Below are 23,008 nucleotides of genomic sequence, written 5' to 3'. Positions count from 1 at the left end.
AATCACAATATATGTTGTCTTACTGACCCATAACCCATTTTCTGAGGGTGGCAGGCATTGTGCCCCACTGTGAGGTGGGACTATATACATATACAAAGGAGGTGTTTAACTGGGTGGCATGTCTCAGGGAGATGTAGGACTTACCTGCATATCCTGGCAGTTTTTGAAATGATAGTGACTGTTCTAGGCCTCCGCTGATGGCATAGTCAAACACCAGATTTCCTTGGGGATGATTCGGAAATGCTTCATAGAGAAATGGATGGTGAGCTCTCTCTGACTGTGACTGTGCCCATAGTAAGTCATCCTGGACCCTCTGAATCTTATCCCACCCAGTTTCATGTGTGAACAGTGGCAGCTATTCATTATATGATGATTTGCTTTAGAGGGCACTGTCATTTACATCTTTGGTCTCTTTTTTGCATTAGAAAGAAGCTTAGCCCTTAGCTCCCTGAAGACAGCTGGCAAGTCTGAACCTTCCAGCAAGTTGCGAAAGCAAGTTAAAAAGCAGCAAGACTCTTTAGATGTCGTGGACTCTTCGGTCTCCTCTTTATGTCTGTCTAACACGGCATCATCTCATGGGACCAGAAAACTATTTCAGATTTATTCCAAATCTCCATTCTACCGAGCTGCCTCAGGTAATGAGGCCCTGGGAATGGAAGGACCATTGGGCCAGACCAAATTCCTGGAAGACAAGCCTCAGTTCATCAGCAGAGGAACCTTCAACCCGGAAAAGGGCAAACAAAAATTAAAGACTGTGAAAAACTCACCTCAGAAAACCAAAGAGACCCCAGAGGGGACAGTCATGTCTGGCCGCAGAAAAACTGTGGACCCAGACTGCACCTCCAACCAACAGCTAGCACTCTTTGGAAATAATGAATTTATGGTCTGAACTGGCAGATGTGTGTCCCTCCGTGGCTACAGAGTGGTAAACAAATCTCACCTTTGGGGCTGCGTTTCATCACCTCGTCCACAATAGTCAATCCTAATTGTGGTCCTGCCTCTTTTCTAAGCATATGGCTAAGACTGTATGTGCGGAATTCCTGGGCCTCCTGCAGAAGCAGAAAGCCTGCTGGGGATGGTGCCAGCTGTGCCTTGGCTGCTGTATTTGAATTGAGATTTTTACTATACAAAGCCACCTAGGGCCTGGGGATTTGGGTCAGTTGTAGTTGCCTCTCCCCCACCCTCTTTTCCCTTCCCAAAGGTGGGTGTTGAACTAGGGGGGATATTGCTGTCCTGAGGGACCCTCTCATTTCTGACATTTGAAGAAAACGTATAAATCTTTCTTAACCATGAAAGCAAAAGCCTTTCGGTTTATTTTGGGATAGTTAGTTAGGAGCTAGGGTAGAATATAATTTTTTTCCAAAAACTTACTTACAAACAAAAAGCCTAATCCCTCTATTTTAAGATTTCTGAAAAAACACTCCATGTTATATTCTGGGGAAAGCAAAAAAAAAAAAAAAAAACGTGATTGTTTCCATTAAGCCATCAGAGCGTGTCTCAGATATCTTGTTATACAGTGAAGAAGAGAATACCTATTTTTTTTTTTTGATGATGTTTGATGTCATAATAATCAGTGCTGGTTTAACTCCTGTTTAGTTCCTGCCAAATACATTGCATGGGCTGAAGTGTCAGTAGCCATACTGTTCTCATGTTTCTTGGTCCTAGGATCAGATTCTTCTACATTATTTTTTAGTTTCCCAGAGATATGGTGATCCCTAAACTTATGAAGGTTTGATCCTAAGCCATTCAGGCTTTTCTCTTTGTATAGATTAAACCGAAAACCGCATATGAGCCTGTTCATCTGCTGGTGGATTCCCACCACAGACTCAAACAAACAAATAATAATGTGACCGTTTAGTTAGTTTCCAAAAACATTCATATACAATATTGCATGAATAAGTGTTACAGAAAGCTGCCAAAAAATAAAAAGGTTTTTAATATGACCTATCTAACTAACTTTTATCTTCCTTTTCTCAGACTATCAGTATTAAATAGATGGAAAAAAATCAAGGACTACTTGAAGCTATTTTTGTTAATATTCTGGTTACTGAAGTTTATTGTAAATATGTATGTATAGTAGGCATATTTCTTTTTAACCTTGTGCTTCCCTCCTTCCCATGGAATTTCTTCCCACAGATTAGGGGCCACTGGACAGGGGGATGAGAGCCATTCATCCCTGGGTTGAGGGAATTAATAAGACATCATTTTCACCACTGGGTGGTCTTCATACACATGAGTTATAATAGCATTTTAAGTATCTTAGCATTTGTGGGATTAGAAATCTGTTTTTGCTATTTATAATATATGAAAAATGAAACATGATAGCCTTTCTTGAGATAAGTATGTGAAATGTTTATTTTTAAAGTTACTAAATGCATCTTGTCTTGCTACTACATGCACTGCTCTGAAAAAGAGCCTTTACCATCTATAACCTGTATTTTGGGTATTCTTCCTTTTCATACTTCTTTGAAGTTGTGGAAATATTAAGTCTTTTGTTAAGGCAGAGTCTCTCTCTCCTGTTACACAACACTGAACCTCACGCCACTGCCTCAGTGGTTATTGGCCAGCCCCAGAGGTTAGACTTGGAGCATAATTCTGAGTGGCAGCTAAAGGTAGCAGGAGTCTTACCTCTCCCTACTTTGGGTTCAGAATTGAGCCAGAGAAAGGAAGCTATTAAAATCTCCAGAATAATGATAGTTAATGAGCAAATGTTATGCTTTATATCCCACAGACATCTGCCACCTTGTTCATCTTGTCCTGAGGAGTAATAAATAATGTTTGTTAAGCTTTTAAAAATCTGAATTTCAGAGAATCTCCTAGAGGATAGAGGAAAACCCCTCAGCATGGTGTGTTAGAGTGGGATTGCTGGTTCCTCAGCCCCGTGCCAGGTTGCACAGTCTGTGTTTCAGTGTTCTTGGGAGAGTAGTGTACTGCTGGGCATTAATTGTTACTCTGCACTTGCTCCAGAATGTTGGTTAAATCCTGTATGAAAAAAAGAGATTGCCCTTATGGAATAATTTCCTGTGGCCCAGAGGAATGGCCAGAAGAACACATGTTGGCACATGTTCTTCCTTCTAAATCTTTGTGGGGCTTTTTTGGCAAAATAAGTTTTTTGGCAGTTAAAAAACGACTGATGTAGGTCACTTTAAAGGAACTAGGTGATGGATGTTAAGAGACTTTATAATTTTTCTCAGGGACCTGAAACTCCAGTTTGGATAAAATTCAATTAAAAAAAAAAAACTTGTTTTTTCAGTTGCTAGATTTGTGGATTTCTAGTAATTTAATCTGCCAGGATTGGGGTGGGTGGGTGAGGAGGAGAGATCCACAAAATGGTAAGAGTGGAGAGCAGTGTGGGGCCCTCCCTTTGAGGGAAAGCCATTGTTTACATAGGGTAGTAGGCCTTGTTGGCCTGATCAAGAGATGAAGCCATAACTCTTAAAAACCTTCAGAACCAAACGCTGTGTCTGCATCCATCTGTTCTCACTGGCCCTCTGCATGGTAAAGTTATGTCACCACAAAGTGATGCCGCATTACAATCACTTATGAAACTGTTAGCCCTTAATATGCATCACATTTGTGGTTCCATAGTGCTTCTCCTTTGCTTGTTTGATCTCTGCATGGCAGCAGTGGGGCAGCTCCACATTTGGAGCCCATACTCCAAAATGCAGAGCACTCTTCTCACAGCACACATTCCCAGCCCCAAACAAAACCTGAATTTTCAACTCTGCCCATTAAAGTGAATGTATCCCTGTAATTTAGTATGTACTTATTATGGAAAATGTAACAAAAGCAGAGAAGTTTGATTTCATTCTGTATCACAAATTGAAGCAAATCAACAGCAAATACAGCAGGATTCAGGGAGGCTTAGTTTACAACATACTTTGTACCTCCTGCCATTTAAATTATTTTGCCACTCTGGGCTTCTGAAAACACAAAGGGAGATACAGCCCTCCAACTATGAGCCTTGCAGAGAGAGACAAAAGGGCCAGAGGTCCTGGGATGGAATACTAGAGCCCCCACCTTCTCATGCTTTGGAAACCTGCCAGAGCGCTTACCCTGCTGGAAGATTAATGAAGACTCCGTTCTGTGTTTCATAACAGTAGCGTTGTTTTCTCCATCAAAAACAGAGGGTCACAGAAATGTGCTGAAAAGATGTGGTCCAGCAAGGTTCTGTAGTCCCACCTCAGTGCCTGTGGGCTGTGTTTTTCAGTGTAACAAGCACTTTGGTAAACTAGAAAGAAGAAAGGATTCTCAGGATGTGTTCAAAGCTAAGAGAGTTTGCATTTTAAAAAGAAACATACTCACTCCATGGCTTTCCTCATCCTCCTCTCTTTTTTCTTCTTGGTGGGAAGCTGGATGCGGGGCATGCATCATTCTGTATGGACAAATGTGTTATGTCCACCCATACTCTTGTGACAACTCCCCAGCACTGTCCTGCAATACCATGCTGGCCTTGGTAGTAAAACTCCTTGGTATCTGTGAGAGTCCTCTTTTTCTATGCCCTAGACTACTTTTAACCACTTTTCTCTGGAATGACTCCCACATTTGATTGGGTATTGAAAGGTTAACAGCAAAATGATGATTGTGGAGATGGATCTATTAGGTCTCATGTTGGTCCCCTGGTTGAAACTATTTTCAAAAAAGCCCCAACAATGGGCCTGTCACCTTGCTAGTCATCCATTCTTAATGCCTATTTATCAGCCCTCTGAGGTCATATAAAAGTTGCACCTTTTGAACCAAGTATTTGTATTTACTATGGGAAAGGTGTGGACTACAGATTAGTATTATATTATTTTAATGGATTTTAAGTAATTTATAAGTATGCTGAGTGTAAATTTTTTTAAAAAACTGTATTATAAAAGGACATATCCTGTGAAATATAACATTTTACTGTTTAATAGAATAATTCTATAAGAAGAATGATTTATCTCACCCACGGAACTGATTACATTCCGGATGCAATCAATAGGCACTTTGTAATTTCCTTTTTGTTTTTTTTTCTTTGCCGGGGGGTTGAGGGGTAACAAGATATCATCTGTATAAAGTGCAGTTTGTGTCACTCAAAATATGCACTGTATGGCTACACAAAAGCAGCTTGATGAACAAATCACCCCATGGCTCATTAAAGAACAAAGCTTCCAGAAGCAGCAATATGTGTGGTTTGTTTTCCAACCATCCTGGCTCCCACTCCAACTATTCCAACCCAACTCCAAGAAACAGCAGTGACTTCTTAGTTACACTGATGTGTTTTCAGGAAAGGACTCAACCCAAAGTTGACAAAGCACAGAGGTGGTAGTCACTGGAACTCAACTGAATTCAAGTGAAGGTGTGATTCAAGGTGTCGTTTTTTCTGTAGTGGATGCAGGCTGCTGGCTGTCAAGACTTCATTTAATCGGTTTAAGGCTAGAAGGGGAGGAAAAGCAGTAAATCTGCATTTAGGATCCTCCCCTAAATTGGCCACTTGAAGAAGTAGCAAGGTTGCTAATAGAGGGCCCAAGGATTCTCACTGAAATTCAAAGCAACACATTGCAATAGAAACAGAAATTTTAACTCAGTTTGTCATTTTTGTTCTGCTACCAACTTTACTGCATGTCTGGGAAAGGCATTCGCTCTCTCTGAATGTTAGTTTTCTTATCTGGAAGTCAGTTCTGTTTCCCAAACTCCCAGCTTTGGAGAACTCCTACTGACTCGCAGGTTTTAGTGTAAAAGGTAGTTGTCCTAGGAAGTTTGCTCTGACCCTGTGAATTGGGTTAGAGGTCTGTGTTCTCAACAGCTCTCAGTTTTCACAGCGTCAAACACTTACCTGTCTTGCTGACTCTTAGATCCCAGCACCTAATAAAAGGTGCTGGCTAGGCAGATATTGGATGAGAGGATTGACTAGGATCAGTGGTTCCAAAATGCCAAATCAGGTCTAAGGTTACATGGGGAAAAAAACATGTCCCTAATGCCAAATGTATTCAATTTTTAAAATTCTGGGGGCATCCTTCTCACTTGTTTTTACGTTACATTTACATTTTCATTTTTGCATTAAATTTATATTACATTGAAATATGAAGTGTTAATTGTTTAAAATTCCCTTAGTTGCCCAAATAAAACCTAGAAATACCATTTTTATTTATTTTTATTTTTTTGAGATGGAGTCTCACTCTGTCACCCAGGCTGGAGTGCAGTGGCACAATCTCGGCTCACCACAACTCCCACCTCCCAGGTTCAAGTGATTCTCCTGCCTCAGCCTCCCAAGTAGCTGGGACTACAGGTGCCTGCCACCATGCCTGGCTAATTTTTGTATTTTTAGTAGAGACGGTGTTTCACCATGTTGGCCAGGCTAGTCTCAAACTCCTGACCTCAGGTGATCTGCCTTCCTCGGCCTCCCAAAGTGCTGGGATTGCAGGTGTGAGCCACCACACCCAGCCGAAATACATTCTTAAAACTTGCCCCTGAGATTACTGAGAAGACAACTATTGTGATTATGAAGACCTGAGAACAGAAAGGTATATAAGGAGAGGCAAGTTATAAAGTGACCAGAGCTTTGGTTTGGTTTGTTTTTTAAATTGCTTTTGCCCCTAGAATGGGTGGCAGTACAGTGTCTTAGAGCCAGAGATATAAACATGAAAGTAGATAAAGTACATGTAATATCTGACTGTTGAATCTTATAGGTATCTCAGACTCACAGTCAAGGAGTATGTCACTTCCAGGTAGTGCCCACAGGCATTGTCCTAGGTGCTTAGGGTACATTAGTGAACAAAACAAAGATCTCTGCCCTGTGGAGCCTGCATTCTAGTGGGGAACACCAGTGATGTCCACCAGATAGAGACTAGTCATCCATGATACCTGGGTTTGACTATGAGGTTGCACTTCTTGGCATCTTTGAGTCTTTCCCTGCCCTTCCTACCTTGAAATATCCCCTTGTGGGTAGAGAAGTGTCTCGTGAATCTAAAAACTAGCTTTATTTGAAAAGAAAGGCCCAGATAGTCCCACAGGGACTACCTCTGTGGTGCTTCATAGCCAAAGATATTTCTGGCATTGAGGGGGAAAAAAAAAAAAAGCTTTCAAATTATCTACCCTCCTAATAAGGACCCTAAATGCAATGGAAAAGCCATTACTCATCAGAATTTCTGTAGAGCCAATCTACAACAAGAAGTTGAATAATGGCTGCCATCATCCTAGGTGGTTTACAAACAGGAGTTTGTATTCTTGTCTGTAAGACATGCTGAGAGCTGTACCAGGTTAGGAGAACAGAGGCCACTTTGTATTCCAGGTGAGATGGACTTAATACAGAAATTAGGATCTAACAAAGGTCAGAGATACTCCCACAGGTCAAGAAAGCCAACGCAAATCTCAGCTAAAAGTTCCAGAGGAGTTCTCAAGAGCTTGCCTGGAAGCTAGTGCAATTCTAGCCAGGAGGCTGCTATGAAATCTATTTTCCCACGACAGGGCTGCAGTGTCTCCAAAGAAAAATGGCTTCTCTTTTTCCTAATGCCAAATTTAATCAGTTTGGCATTAGGGGGGAAAAAAATCTCCTGTGAGTGTCTTTCATTAGCAATTCCTAGGGGAAAGGGTTTCTGGGAAAGGTAGTTCCTTCCTGGCATCTCTGCAATGAAGAAAAGCCCTTAGAAGTGGGGGAGGGGTGGTATTGATGCCAGATTGACAGCAGACAATCCAGCTTATGTACTTCCTCTAATTCTCCAAGACTTCTTGGAGAGCCCTCAAATCTCCTTCCCAATGTAGATGTGCTGTGCTCACACATCCCAGATGCTAGCCTGTGAACTTCAGCAGGCTACCTTTGCAGTCTTACCATGTCCTCCAAAGCCAAACTGTAAGATACATACGCAGGGCTGGTCATGTCATATTTCAACCATGTGTCTTACTAAGGTGGCTTTGCTCAGGGCTTAGCTCATATGGATAAAACTTTTGATAGGGAATTGGACTGTATAATGGCATTATAGACATTAGTTGACCGATTAACTGAGGCCACTCTGATACTTTCAAAAGTTGGAGAGAATCTGAAGTAGCCTGGGGGCTGAAGTAAGAAGGGCTTCAGCTGGGCAGCATTTGCCATACTCTTTCCTCTCTGGCACCAGCCCTAGCGGTTCTGAGTTCCTGAGTAGATAGGGCATTTCTGTCAGCTAAGGGAATTCAAACACAAGCCAAAGGACAGGGAACCCCTCGGATTTCTCAGCCTTCTCACATGACCCTTTCTGTCTTGATTTCAAGCACTTATCCTTTGAAGGCAGAAAATGCAACAGAATTGTTCAGTCTTTCATTCCAAAAGTGAAGGGGAAGTTGGGAAAGAGGCGGTGCCAAAGTTAAGCAGCATTAGGTAGAGTCACACCAAGGTTTGAGTCCTCTCTAAGCATCAGTTTTTTCACTTATAAATGGAGAAAATTAGCTCTTCCCTCAGAGTTAATCCGAGGATTAAATGGCAATTTAAAAAGTGCCCGGCTCACTGCCTGCTATTAATATATACATTGCCTGATCTATGTTAACATGTTAAAATATTATTTTCACAGTCATCTGGGTCTATCTTCAAAAAGGATTAGGTTCACACCTGTAATCCCAGCACTTTGGGAGGCCAAGGTGGGTGGATCACCTGAGGTCGGGAGCTCTAGACCAGCCTGGCCAACATGGAGAAACCCCGTCTCTACTGAAAATACAAAATTAGCTGGGTATGGTGGTGCATACCTGTAATCTCAGCTACTCGGGAGGCCGAGGCAGGAGAATCACTTATACCCGGGAGGCGGAGGTTGTCGTGAGCCAAGATTGCGCCATTGCACTCCAACCTGTGCAACAAGAGCAAAACTCAGTCTCAAAAAAAGAAAAAAGAGAAAAAGAAAATGATGAGGTTTGTCTGAGCTGTATCTTTCCATAAGGACCTGAGAAGTGATGAAGAGTCCCTTTCACAAAACGTACCTGTAGCTGCCTTATGTTGAGTTGGAAGGTGTTCTTTACTTAGGAAGGAGATGAGGCAGGAGATAGGAGATAAAGGTTGAGAGATGCTGCGGATGATGGGATGCCATCTGGAGAGAAGCTGGGTGGTTGAATTCTATGGGAGATTTTCCACTGGGCTTGAATTCATTGCGCCTGGTCTCTGACTTGGAGTGGAACCCAGATGGAACTCAAAGACCTTGCGCTCATTCCTTCAGCGTCCCCAAAGGGAGAGCCTTGACCACACTCATTTTTCTGGTTTGTTTTTTTTTTTTTACTTTTTTATTGAGGTCTAACAAAATAAAGTGCACAGCTCAATGAATTATTACGTATGAATACATTTGTGAAACCACTGCCCAGATCAAAATCAACATTTCTGGTACACCAGAGGGCTCCCATGAGCCCCCTCTGTATCAATCCCCCACCACCCAGAAGTAACCACTATTCCAACTTCTATTATTGTCAATTAGTCTTGCCTGTTCCTGAACTCTGCATAAATGGAACTTCTGCCTGGCTTCTTTCATTCAACTTTTATGTCTGTGAAGTTTACCTGTGTTGCCACATGTATCCGTAATTCATTCTTTTTAAATTATTTTTCATTATATGAATATACCACAATTTGTTAATTCATCCTACCATCAATATACAGTTTGGGGCTATTATGAATAAAGCTGCTATGAATATTTTTACAATATCTTTCAGTAGGCATTTCTGCTGGGTACACACACCTAAGAGGAATTGCTGGGGCAAAGAGCAGGCAAATGTTTCGTTTCAGTAGATTGTTTTCCAGAGTGCTTGGAAACATTTCACCTCCACCCCCACTAGTTTTTGAACATATCACAAAGGAGCTTCTCCATTGGAGTATTCCCTATGGTCTTGCGGAAAAAGAGGAGCTCGATGCGTTCCGCAGTGATAAACCTCAAAGACGGGAGGAGCAGGAGCAATTTCCCAAACCTGAACAGGAGAGAGGACGCCATCAGTTTTACGACCAGCTTCTGAGCACTAGTCCCTGGGGCGCTGCCCTCCCAGGAAAGGGAGGGGAGGAAGGAGAGGAGAGATGAGGTCCCCAGAGTGGGTCAGGAGGAATTTCGAGGAAAAGCCACATTCAGGCCAGGCGTGGTGGCTCACGCCCGTAATCCCAGCACTTTGGGAGGCTGAGGCGGGCGGATCACAAGGTCAGGAGATCGAGACCATCCTGGCTAACATGGTGAAACCCCGTCTCTACTAAATATACAAAAAATTAGCTGGGCGTGGTGGCGGGCACCTGTAGTCCCAGCTACTTGGGAGGCTGAGGCAGGAGAATGGCATGAACCCGGGAGGCGGAGCTTACAGTGAGCCGAGATCCCGCTACTGCACTCCAGCCTGAGCTACAGAGCAAGACTCCGTCTCAAAAAAAAAAAAAAAAAGAAAAAAGAAAAAAGAAAAGCCGCATTAACCAGAGGAGTTGCCTCCACCTACCTCGACCCATTGTGAGCCACCACCCTCCATTTAGTTTAGGAGTGCAATGAAAATAATGAGTAAATATTGTTTATTATATGTAAAGATTATAAAGTGAAATTTATATTAACTCTATACAGATGGTTCGACTTTATCATGGTGTGAAAGTGATAAGCATTCAGTATGCTCCTTGACTTAAGATGGGTTATGTATGAAAATTCATCTTCAACTTACAGTAGCTTCAACTTAACAATGGGTTTATCCAGATGTAACCCCATCATAAGTCAAGGAGCACCTGTATATGAAAATATTATTATTAATCTCATATATAAGTATTATAATTATATGATTAGTTTTTAGTAGATAAGAATTGTTTGTAAGAATACAAATTCCTGTCTGTATACCACCTAGGATGATGATAGCCATTACTGAAAATGTCCTGAAGTTGAAGGATAATTTTGGTGACTGAGATAGTCATTGAAAAAAATATTTATTGTTTTAAATAAGAACTATTTGCTGGCTGAGCGTGGTGGCTCACGCCTGTAATCCCAGCACTTTGGGAGGCCGAGGCGGGCGGAACACGAGGTCAGGAGATCGAGACCATCCTGGCTAATGCGGTGAAACCCCGTCTCTACTAAAAATACAAAAAATTAGCCGGGCGTGGTGGTGGGCGCCTGTAGTCCCAGCTACTCGGGAGGCTGAGGCAGGAGAATGGCGTGAACCCAGGAGGTGGAGCTTGCAGTGAACCGAGATCACGCCACTGCGCTCCAGCCTGGGTGACAGAGAGAGACTCCGTCTCAAAAAAAAAAAAAAAAAAGTATTTGCTAAGACAGGAGTCCGCAACACAAAAGACGGATGGTGAAGCCCCAAGAGACAGATGGGGGAACTAAACCTTCCCTGGGTAGGTCTGATGGCCAGGGTCAACACCCAGCATCAAGGAGGCTACTCCACATTGGGCAGTCCCATGCTCCTCTCACCGTGAATTTCGGGGAAGACTTCCCCACCACTCAGTGATCTGCTGGACTTGCTTTGCCAACCTAAGGCCTTCCTTTCTCTTGCTAGTGCCAAGTGAGCAGCACTGAGCAAGTCGTATACCCCTCCCATCTGCCTTCCCTGCTTCTGTTTTTCTGATCTAAATTAGAGTGGGAGGAAGAAGAAATAACTATAAAGTCAGTTAAAGAATGTTTTTTCCAAACTGCAGGTATTGCCTCACTTAGTGGGTCTGAAATTAAATTCAGTGGGTCACAATCAGCCTTTTCAAAAAAAAGAAAAGAGAAATATCAGGTAAATTGTAAAAGCTAAGGGTAGGAATTACTTCGTGGAACTTCGCTTTGGTGTCTGTGTGCATATCAGGGGGCGATGGTAATTGTGTTTCTTCCTGGGTGTTGCAGTTTTTAAAAACTGAAATAATATGCTGGATTAGAGAACCCCAAACCACTATCTTCACGCTCAATTCCCTTGTAGTAGGCAATGAACCGCTATAAAAGGGACATAGGAAATCTTAATCAGCATTTTGAAATTTGACGCATAACCAATATGCCAGGACATCTCTGGGAGTTGGTTCCAACAGAAACTTGGCAGAGAAAGGCTGCTGGTTTCTGAATGTCTCTGAATCCCACTCTTCAGATGCTAAGTCAAGTCTTAGTAGTAGCAGCGTTCTCCCTATGCTCATAAGCAGCACAAATCTTCCTGTGCTATATGGCATATACTTTGTATACTGTGGCTTTTCTTAAAAGGAAATTACCTTTTCTCCTTGTAATCATTTCTTGGATTAGAGGTGATGCAAGGATGCCCATATTAGCTTGCTTCTTCAGAAAGAAACTGCCGGGAGCCCCAAAGATTGCAGATAACATGGTCTAAAATAGCCAGTAGATGCCTGAAGGCCAAGTGTTCCAACCTTGCTGAGGCTCCATGACATCTGCCTGTGCTGGGCCAAACAGCGTAGTCCCAGAGCACCGGCTCCTGCCCCACCCTCGCGCAGCCACACTCAGCCTGCAGCAACTCTCCCCCAAACCTAGCCAGGGCCATCCATGTGCTTGGCATCTCTACAGGATGCTCAGTGCACCTACAAAACACCTTATCATCTTCCCTCAAAACCGTCTTGCCTCCTGGCTTTCCTTTTTATATTTTTAACAATGTCTTCTCCCAAAGAGCTCCTCTTCCCTCATTCCTTACCTTCACCCAAACACCGGGTCTGACCCATTTCAACTCCTAGAGTCTCCCTTCTGCTCCCCCTGGCCATGCCCAAAGATCAGAACTCCATGGAACCATCTGGAAGGTGGCAGTAGCTGCCATCCCCTTCCCAGTAGTATCCTCTGGACCCATGGCCATGCCAGTCTGCGTGAGGTCCAGCCCTGTGTATGACCCTCTGCTCGGAAACCTGCAGTAGCTGCCCTCTGCCTCCCAAGTCAGACGTGGCCTTTGGCTGGCATTCAAAGTCCTGAACGGGCTGGTCCTAGGGTACTTTTCTGGCTTATTCTCCCCATTTCTCACTGGCAGGAACCTGTTATACCTTCAAAGTGGGCTCCTGTTCTAACAACATACCATGCTTGCCCCTCTCTCCCTTTGCAAATGATGTTTTCTTTTAGACTTCTTCTTCCTTTCAAGTCCAGCCCTGTCTCCACAAAGTCCCTCCCAATTCTGCTTTATGTTTCCCATGCAAGGGGGTCTCTGTCTCCTGCAGATTCATGCAACCCTCAGTACCTGGCTAGGGCAGTTTTTGTCTTCAGTGAGGTCACTGCCGGTTGTCTCTAGAAGGCAGTAGCTTTGTCTTATGTACATCTTGGTCCCCACTCCCAAGGCCTGGCACTGTGCCTGGGACACCATAGATGTTGGCTGTATGCTGTTGAACTGAGACCCTTGTGCTGTCTAATCAGTGAGCTCTGGGAGAGTGTGGGAGAGGCAGAGAAAGGTTAGAGGTCAGGGACAGATGAGTGGGTGGGCGCATGCTCAGGTCACCTCACGGGCTGGCTGGGGTGGTGGGCCTTGCTGTGCTGGCTCAGCATCACTTGGGACTGGTCCTGCAAGGCCTCTACGTGCTCAGGATCCTTCAGGCCCCGCGTCTCTGGGGAGAAGCAGCACCAGTGAGCTTAGCATAGGTTTATGGCTGTTATAAGGCTGGCCATGAAGTGGTGGCCCAGGGTTCTGGCTGCAGACATGGACCTGGGGCCCTGTGGGGTGGGCTCTGCCAGGGCCAGAGGAGCCACCAGGGGCTCCGGCTGGGGCTCAGGGTCTCCCAGGGGCTCCCAGCCTGGCCTGTCCCCTCACAGTCAACCAGGAGTGGCCCCAAGGAGAAGGGAGTCCAGCCTCACCACTCTCCTCCCACCCCCCAGGATAGAAGCCTACACACATCTGCACACATGGGGGTGGTGGAGGGAGAGTGAGAGGCAGATGGAAGTCACCAGAATTCCCACTCAAGGTTTGGGCAGAGACTCAGTTACCTGGCTTGAAGAGGACCAAGGCCTTCATGCAGGCGAACTCCGTGGGGTCCACCGCCAACGCCCGGAACCGAGAGATAGTTTCCCGCAGGACACGCGTCTCCATGCTGGCCAGCGTGAGCCGGCCCTGGGCACCACCGGCAGCAGAGGCCTCGGGCGGTGCCAGCAGAGGACAGCTGTCCAGAGGCAGAGACCACTGGATGGCCCCGAGGAGAAAGAGTTCACTCCACGCCTCTTCCAGCAGGATCACCTGTGCTCAGACAGGGGTGCCTGTTATGGCAGACACACAGCTTCTCTGGCTCAGTCTGGAGCCTCTGCCACCATCTCAGGCACCCAAGGAATGGAAGTGCTGTCCTGGGACCCGAGAATGCTCTCCTGACATCAGCCAGAGGCTCAGAGCTCTGGGATTTGGCACCATCCGGCTCAGCTGCCTACCATCTGAGACACTGTCTGGGTTCTATCCAGAGCTGCAGCTGGGACATTTAGGAACGCCCAGAGCCACTGGAAGTTGGGCAGCCTCAGAGACATGCCTCATGAGTGTCCTAAGTTGAGTGTATTCAAGTGGTGTGGCCTGACTCTTCTGAGTTGCTCCACCCCAGCACACAGACTGGCTGAGGGCCTCAAACCTTCCTCATGCCTCTCCTCCTGGTTTTCCTGAAAGATCTGCTTGCCCATTAGAAGCCGAGAGGGATGGCCCAGAGCTGGAGAGATTGAACTAAAATGCAAGCCCTGAAGTCGTAGGCACTTGTGCTCCAAGGGGGCCTAGAGTCAGCCACTCAGCCTGTTCAGGGTGTGCAGGTCACTTGTTACCCACAGAATGTCTGCAGGGCCTCAGGGTCTTCCAGAACTTAAGAAGACCCTGGGCCCTGTAGGTCCCTAGCCATCATCATCTCCTAGGTGTGCACCCCGACCATCATCCCTGTGCCAGAGATGCATGCACACCCACCGTCACCATCCCTGAGATGCACCCCAGCCATCGCTGAATCAGAGGTATGTGTGTCCCCAGCCATCACCATCCAAGCTGTGTGCATTCATACTGGCATGGGGATGTGTGTGCCCTGTCTGGTTGACTTGAGTGGGCCGCCTGACCCCAGCCCAGCCTAGCTCCCCAGCAGGCAGGCCGGTAGGTACCTGATCCCGGAAGGGCAGGCTGGAGAACACAGGCAGGTTCTTGGCCCACTTGACGGCCATGAAGAGTAGGCGAGCCGAGGTCTCATGGATGCTGTCCAGGCCGCAGGGGGAGGAAGAGGAGTATGGAGAGGAGGGGAACTCAGGGTCATTGCTGGTGACATCAATATTCTCATCAGCTGTTGGAGGAGGAGGTTGTGATCTTAGCGCCTGCTTCTCGGGAGGTGGCAGGGAGTACTTGGGGCCCCGGGGGAGGGAGGATCAAGGCAAGGCGCTGCAGCCCTGCTGTGACCCGGGAAGCCAAGCCCTGCTGTGCCCTCAGCTGCTCTCCCACTCACCATCCTCTGGCTCCAGCTTAGCACAGGTTTCAGCTGTTATAAGGCTGGCCATGAAGTGGTGGCCCAGGGCTCTGGCTGCAGACATGGGTGTGGGGCCCCGTGGGCTGGGCCCTGCCGGGGCCGGGGGAGCCACCAGGGACTCCGGCCGGGGCTCAGTGTTGGACTCCATGCTGTCCAGGCGGACCTGGGCTGTGCTTCGCGGCTGGCGCTCATTCTGCACGGCTGGGGAGGCAGGAAGGGTCAGGACGACACGCCAGTCCCGCTGCCCATTTCTTGTCACGTCCCCCCGGGTCAGCCCCCGCCTCACCGTCCTGGTTCATCCCCGCCTGCAGGCACTTCTTCAGCCGGCAGGCCTGGCATTGGTTGCGGTGGGCCTTGTCCACGGGGCACATCCCTGCCCCCACCTGGCACCTGCAGGTGAAGAGGAGACCCCAGGGGTCAGTGTCCCTCCCATGCCCTGAGCCATGGGCTTGGACATTTTTGCCCAAGCCCCTCTTCCCCTGAGCACCCCCTCACCCCTCCAGAACCCCTCAGGGGCAGACGCCCAGCAGGGCCCACCGCACTCACCTGTAGATGAGCCTCCGCCGTACGCTCCTCTTGAAGAAGCCGCTGCAGCCGTTGCAGGCATAGATGCCATAGTGCTTCCCGCTGCTGCTGTCTCCGCACACGCGGCACTGGAGCGAGGGGCTCACGCCTGAGGGGCAGGGGGCAGGGCTGGGCCAGGGCAGGGCTGCACGCTCCCCTCCTTCCCTCCGGTCCCTTTCCCAGTCCTCAGGCCCCGCTCACCCGCATTTGAACGAACCCACGCGTGACTCTTCCATCCGGAGAAATGTCTCCCTCACTGTGCATCCACACCCCAGCCCCCACCCCCATTCCTTGCCTTCTCTCCTCCCTCAATGGCCAATTTTCAGCAAGAGTCCGAGCCCTAGCTCCACTTTCCCAGCTCCCATCCCTTCTCTGTGGGTGGCTTCAGGCTCCATCATCCCACAGAAACATTCTTGTCAACACCACTAGGGACCTCTATGCTGTTAAGCCCTAAGGGCGCTTCTCTGTTCTTTCCTTCCCCATCGGCTGGGCTGTCCTGTCCTGGCTCTGCAGCCTGCCCGCCCCCAACCCCCATCCCCGCCCCACCGTGTTTCTACGATTCTGGGTTTACCCGCAGGCTACCCCACCCTTGCCCACAGCCGGCGGGGCTGGGTCTGAGTTGTTCTGGCTCCTTCCATGGTCCCTGCGAACCTCTGGCCCTTACCCTGCTCCCCAAGGGCCCAGACCCAACCCTACCTCCAGAAGCCATACCTGTGGGATCCTCCCCCAGGCCCCATCTGCCTGGAGACTCCTTCCTGGAGGCAGCCCCAGCTGCAGGCGCAGCTGCAGCCACTGTGGAGCTCATCAGAGCTGTTGGTCTGGTCTGCGTGGGTTACAGGGCAGCCTCTGCCTGCCTGCGGGAGGCCTGGGTTGCTGAGCCGGGCCCAGCCTTTGCCTCAGTCCATGAACCTCTGTCTCTCTGTGCCCCTGTCTCCCTGCCTGAACTCTGTCTGAACTCAGGAGCTGCCCCAAGGTCCCGAAGCCCCTCACAGCACAGGCTCTGGCTTGAGGAGATTTCTCCCGGGGCAGCCGCTGGACGCAGTTTATGATCCTCTTAATCTTTACTGTCTCCACAGGGGATCAACTGGCCACACCTGCAGCATTACCAAGGTGCCCCGGGAGCCGGTCAGTCCTGCTACCCCATGCTGGTTCCCGGGCTGCCCAAGGTCCCCCGGGGCCCTCCTGCCCTGTGTGCTCAGCTGTTCACCATTTCATGCCACATCTTGAAGAGAGGTGTGGACTCCACCTCTCCCAAGGACTTTAAATCTTTTTCTTTGTTTTGATACGGAGTCTCGCTGTGCCACCCAGGCTGGAGTGCAGTAGCATGGTCTCGGCTCACTGCAGCCTCTGCCTCCTGGGTTCAAGCGATTATCCTGCCTCAGCCTCCCAATCAGGTGGGATTACAGGCACCTGCCACCACGCTCGGCTAATTTTTTTTGTATTTGTAGTAGAGATGGGGTTTTGCCATGTTGGCCAGGCTGGTCTCGAACTCATGACCTCAAGTGATCTGCCCGCCTCAGCCTCCCAAAATGCTGGGATTACAGGTGTGAGCCACCCCGCCTGGCTGGACTTTAAATCCTTTTGAGCTGCTTGGCACACATCCGAAGGCAAGTGTGTGCCAGTGTGTGTGTCTGTGCCTGTGGGGGTCCTGCCTGAGACACTCCCCTTGGGTCCTAGGTAGATCTGGCTCTGCCCCACAAGGTTCTCACTCCAATCCCTTGGAAAGGGACTGCTTGGGGCTCACGATTTGAGGATCCAGCCCCCCCAGAAGGCTAGCAGTCCCCAGACACCTGGCACAGAGGACGTTCCCAGAACCGTCCCCCGTGGGGTCTGAGGCTGGCCTGGAGGAAAGAGGCCTGGATCCCCATCTGGAGGGTCTCCTTCAGGCCTGTGAGGGGGCAGAAGAGGAGCTGGCAGGCTCCTCTGGAGAGCCAGGCCTGCAGGACTAGAGCCAGTGAGGACACAGCCACCTTGAGCCTGGCCACGGGCTCTCAGGAGCCCTCCCCTTCCCCCCGAACTCGGCCTCACAGCTCCGCCGGCCTCTTGCCACACCAGCCCCTGCGCTGCTCCCAGGTCCATCCTTCCCACCTCCAGCCCAGCGATGCCTCTGCTCCTGTGGGAAGGAGAGGGAAGGAGGAACTTGTCTTACATCCTTGCCTTATAGTAAGCCCCGGGGCCCCGCAGGGAGTGTGGAGAGAGCAGAGGCAGACCCAGGTTCAAATACCTTCTCCATCACCGGCCAGCCATGTGTCCCTGAGAAAGTGACTCAATCTGTCCAAACTTCAGTTCCTCACCTGTAAAACAGGATGAGAAGAGCACCTGTCCTATGGTGTAGTTGGGGAACTAAAGACAATGGTTCAGGAAATGTGTTTCAGCGCCTGGTACTCAGTAAGAACCTAATAAATGGTGTGTGCAGTTGATATTGTTATATTCTTGGGGTTACTGAGAAGGTCACACTCAGCAGCCTTTTCTTGCCTGCTCCTCCACCCCCAGGCCCACTTGCCAGCCCCCTCCCTGCCCGGGACAGAGCTGAAAGCCCATGTTGTCCTGGAGGGGACCACTTGTCCCCAGCAGACCACAGCTCACCTCAGGATGAGCTGGGGTGGGGTTGGTCCAGCCTTAGACCCCAAGGGGAAGTGGGCAGAGTGTGAAGCTTCCAGAAGGATCATGGAGTTAAGGGGACAGGGGGCGGGGCCTGGCCCTTATGTAAGTGGGGTTAACCCTCCCTGTGACAGAGAAGCACAATTAGGGATTTGGGAAGTCAGCTCGAGGGGCTTTGCAGGGTAATCCGCTTTCTGGGGCCTCAGAAGATCGAGGCCACCGGGCTGGGTGCTCTCACCTGTTCTCCTCTCCTCCGTCCTCACCCCTCCCTGCCTCCTCTGCCAAAAAGCCCCTCAGGACAAGGTCTCCAGCTCCACCTAAGACTGAAGCTGAGGCCATCCTCCATGAATTTGACTGGCCACTCCCTCCTTCCCGAAGCCGCTCTTTCCCATCTCTTCTGGAACACATGTCTTTGCCTTGAACTTGTCATCACCTCCATGTACCCAGAGGCTGGTCCCAGCAGCCCTTCCCGCTCTCTCCTCGGGCAGTTTCACACACACTCACGGCTTCCACGGCCACTTCATATCAGTTCCACCGTGGAGTCCAGCTCCACATGCCCCAGACCAAACCACCCCCAATTTATCTGCACAGAGGTAGTAACCCCAGGACTGGGGGGCCGCCTGGAGCAAATGTGTGCAGCTTTGAAAATGCCTAAGGCTGAGCTCAAGGGTCTCAGACTCTGGTGGCTGGAGCCAAGGACAAGCTGATGAGAAAGGCACATCAGAGACAAGACGGAAACTCAGGACAGCGCTGCGCTGTCGCGGGAGCCAGGGACGGGGAGGAATCAGCAATGGTGGTGTCACCATGCAAGTGTTCCGTGTCATGCAGAAAGGAAGCATGCCAAGTTCTTACACAGATCCTTCAAACCTCACAGCAGCCCTGTAAAGGAGCTGTCCTTACTAGCTCCAACTCATGGGTGAGGAAAAACAGAGTCAGAGAAGTTAAGTAATTTGCTTCAGGCCACACAGCTAGTGAGTGGTGGAGGAGGCTGGGGATGCAGATGAGGATTTCAAACTGTGCTTGGCACCGCACTCAGCTTTGCACCAGGACACCCTCCCAGGAGGGGCAGCTGCCTCCTTGGGTTTCAGCAGCAGCCGGAGGAGCTGGTGCCCTGGGAGGGAGCATGATTCAGGAGGCCTAGTTGTGGGGAGGGAGCGTGGCTGTGAGGGAAGGAGACGGGGCTGAGGGGTGGCAGGGAGGGTAACATTAAGGAAAGATTTTTTTCCCCAACGAATTTAGATATTTAAAGAAAAATATTTTAGGAATGTAGTTCCTTTTAAAATGGGAGCTACAGAGGAGAAAGAGCCAGGAAGAGAGGTGGAGGTGGGTGTACCTCAAACCCTGCCCCATGCCCAGCATCTCTGGAGAGACACCTGCAGGCTTGATGGGGAGGCAGCCGGCAGGAGAGAAGGGGCTGCTCCGGCCTGCAGAGAGCCCGGGCTTAAGGGCAGGCTTGGGCCAGCACCCCTCCTCTCAGAGCCTGGCTGTGTGGGCTTGGGGAAGTTATTCAGCCTCTCAGTTTCATGCTCTCTGGAATGAGTAGGATGGTGTCCCATTGGGCGGTTGTGGTGGAATTAAAGGAGGTGAACTGAAGGGGAAAGGGCAGATGGAAGGGAGGAAGCGGGGGCAGGGCTATTGGAGGAGAGCGCTTCCTTCTCTCAGGGGCAGCAGGCGCAGGGGAGGCCGCTGAGCGGGGCTGGCTTTGGCCCTCCTGCTCCTTCTGCCCAGACCCTTCCCATCCCTGAAGGCCTGTCCAGGGCTCACCTCCTCCAGGCTGCCTGTGCTGACTCCACAGGCCACCTGTTTTGACTCCTCAGGCCGCCTGTGCTCTCCGAGAGAGAGCTTGTCCGGGTGCAGATCTTGTCCTTATGTTGAACCTCACTCCAGGTCAACTTTCTCTCCTCCATCCAGATGGAAGATTCCAGGGAACAGGCTTAGAGTTTCGGGTTAGCTGGGGATGAGGATCCCAAGGCACTTAATGGACAGAGAATCTGTTTTCAACCTTGTCTATATTTCCCTGTATTCTGTAGTGGGTATGTATTACCTAAAATGGCAAAAACAAAACAAGCCAGGCCACACAAGAAACCCAGTCCCATCTAAATGAAAGCCCCCTGCAGTGTTTGACCGGCCCATTTTTACGCTGTTGATTTTGACTGTATTCTGTCACTCCATCACGTGGATGCCAGCCCAAATCCCCTCTGAGCCTGGCCCTGGGTTCTTTGGCAGGTCAGGCCAGCCAGAGCTGTGCCCTATGCACTGTGCTGGGGGAAAGGAAGCCAAAGCCCAGCAGGGCCTGGGGGTTGGGGGGGTCTCCCCGATCTGTGATCACCAGCTGCTGGGGCAGACGCCAAAGGATTACTCAGCCCAAAGCCCTGAATCTGCTGACTAAGCTGCCAGAGGCCACCTTATCACTAATACAATTATTCCCCCAGGGGACAGGTCAGCAACTTCCTCTGACTCCAAGGAGGTCTGGGCCGGGTGGGGGTGGAATAAGAAGGCGTGATAGAGGCAGCAGGACTGACCTCCCTCTGCATCCTCAGGGCCCTGGCAAGGAATCCTCTGTCCTAGCCTCTCTAGGGGGAGCGGCTCTCTGGGCTTCTTGTCTGGGGCATGTCTCAGCCACAATACTGGGTGCCGGGAACAAATCTTCCAGGATTTCTTTTTTCCTTATTTTATTTTAGTTTTTTTGAGACGGAGTCTTGCTCTGTCGCCCAGGCTGGAAGTGCAGTGGTGTGATCTTGGCTCACTGCAACCTCTGCCTCCTGGGTTCAAGCAATTCTCCTGCCTCAGCATCCCGAGAAGCTGGGATTATAGGCGCCCGCCACTATGCCCGGCTAATTTTTGTATTTTTAGTAGAGATGGGGTTTCACCATCTTGGCCAGGCTGGTCTTGAACTTCTGACCTCAGGTGATCCACCCACCTCGGCCTCCCAAAGTGCTGGGATTACAGGCGTGAGCCACTGCACCTGGCCCCAGGATTTATTTTTTCTTTCTTTCTTTCCTTCCTTCCTTCCTTTTCCTTCTTTTCTTTTTTTCTCTCTTTCTCTTTTTGAGACAGGGTCTTGCTCTGTCACATAAACTGGAGTTCAGTGGCGAGATCACAGCTCACTGCAGCCTCAATCTCCTGGGCTCAAGAGATCCTCTCGCCTCAGCCTTCCAAGTAGCTGGGACTACAGGTGCACACCACCATGCCTGGCTAACTTTTTAGTTTTTCATAGAGATGGGGTCTCCCTGTCTTGCCCAGGCTGGTCTCGAACTCCTGGGCTCAAGTGATCCTTCTGCCTCAGCTTCCCAAAGTGCTGTCACCATGCCTGGCCCAGGATTTATTTCTTAAACAGTCACCCACCCCCACAAATTCCTGCCCACCCCCCGAATTCCTGCCCCCCACCCCCAAGTGTCTTCACCTTCTTTGAAGCATAGCTAGTGGGGAGTGCACAGGCCCTGGAGCTGAGGTCTCAGCCATCCACACTCCAGGAAACTATCCCTTGGAAAATTTTACAAAGATTTAATTATATGGATGTACCCTGCAGCAATTTTCTAGACAACTGGCTAAATAAGTTCTACTCCCTCTGTACAGTGGAATCCCATGCAGCCATTGCAGCTGGTGGTGTTCCTATATTCATTTACGTGGAAATATGTCCACAATGTCTCAACTTCAAAGCCACTTACAAAACAGACATGGATAGTTTGATTTCATGTGGCCCAGGGGAATTTCTGGCTGAAGATCATGGGATGCTTGTCTCCTTGGCAGGACCTAAATGAATCAATGGTTTTCTTTCTAGAGCAGGGAGTGGAAGGTGCAGGGCTCCGAGAGGCAGACACCAGCAGGAATGTTTCTCAATAAAGCCTCTTTCTTTTCTTTTCAAGATAACATTTAGAAATGATCAGATATTCCCCTTGCACAGTTTTCCCAGCCCTTGACTAGTAAAGTCTTTTTCCCCTTGAAGTCTTCTAAAGGTCTAAGCAGGGCTGGCGGGGGCCCTGCCCTGTCCTGGGACAGGCAGACAAAAAGCAGCCTGTCTGGAACATGCACCATCTGTTGCTCCACCTTGGGTCACCTCTTCCTCCTCTGTACCCGAGATGACTGACAGGAACGACCTCCAGGTTAGCTTGGCTTGACTCCCAAGCACCATGCGAGGTGGCTGTCTCAGTTCTGTTGCAGAGCTGTCACCAGAGGCCACCGCAGACATTTCTCCCCACAGGCAAATATTTCTGTTTCATTTGAATGTTTAATAATACACATGTATTACAGCTCTAACCTGGATAAAATAAAGTTCTTTGTATTTTAAAAAAAGAGACTAATTTGAAATCAATATTACCTATACTAATAATGATAGGAAATATTTATAAAGAAATTCAGTCTTTATGTGTGAAAATGAGAAGCTCCCCATGCTTTCATTTTCTCTCCCTCTTCACCCAAGAGGAGGACCTAAATCTCTAGCGGCTGCTCTGGCCTGAGCCTCGGCTGCTTGGAACAGCTGCAGCCCCCAGTGCAGAGGCCGCCCGTCCACCTGCTGCACCAGGTGTAAACCCTTTAGTTGCTGGGCCATGGGCAGAT

General features: G+C 49.0%; 2 protein-coding genes across 9 annotated transcripts in view; one reads left to right on the top strand and one right to left on the bottom strand.

Moving 5' to 3' along the window:
• The window catches only part of MYO9A (myosin IXA), a 298,032-nt gene extending 292,885 nt beyond the window's left edge, over nt 1-5,147 (top strand). For all 8 annotated transcript variants that reach the window (XM_008971877.4, XM_034939060.3, XM_008971875.4 and 5 more), the window contains one exon: nt 426-5,147. In XM_008971877.4, coding sequence (XP_008970125.3) covers nt 426-889 — 464 coding nt within the window. In that variant the 3' untranslated portion in view covers nt 890-5,147. The remainder of the gene's footprint in view (nt 1-425) is intronic.
• Nucleotides 5,148-9,189: 4,042 nt separating this feature from the next.
• NR2E3 (nuclear receptor subfamily 2 group E member 3) lies at nt 9,190-21,760 on the bottom strand. The gene is made up of 10 exons (XM_003818546.6): nt 20,216-21,760; nt 18,075-18,144; nt 16,562-17,963; nt 15,833-15,959; nt 15,573-15,676; nt 15,266-15,487; nt 14,931-15,106; nt 13,803-14,049; nt 13,321-13,426; nt 9,190-9,879 (listed from the first exon to the last, which is right to left on the bottom strand). Exons 3-10 carry the CDS (start codon nt 16,653-16,655, stop codon nt 9,747-9,749), a joined length of 1,209 nt encoding a protein of 402 aa, XP_003818594.1. The 5' UTR covers nt 16,656-17,963; nt 18,075-18,144; nt 20,216-21,760; the 3' UTR covers nt 9,190-9,746.
• Between the last annotated feature and the right edge of the window lie 1,248 nt (nt 21,761-23,008).

Source organism: Pan paniscus, chromosome 16 (genome assembly GCF_029289425.2).
Source record: "Pan paniscus chromosome 16, NHGRI_mPanPan1-v2.0_pri, whole genome shotgun sequence".
Lineage (NCBI taxonomy): Eukaryota > Metazoa > Chordata > Mammalia > Primates > Hominidae > Pan > Pan paniscus.
Note: the sequence above shows the minus strand (reverse complement) of the source record. Positions and strands in the feature narration are given on the sequence as shown.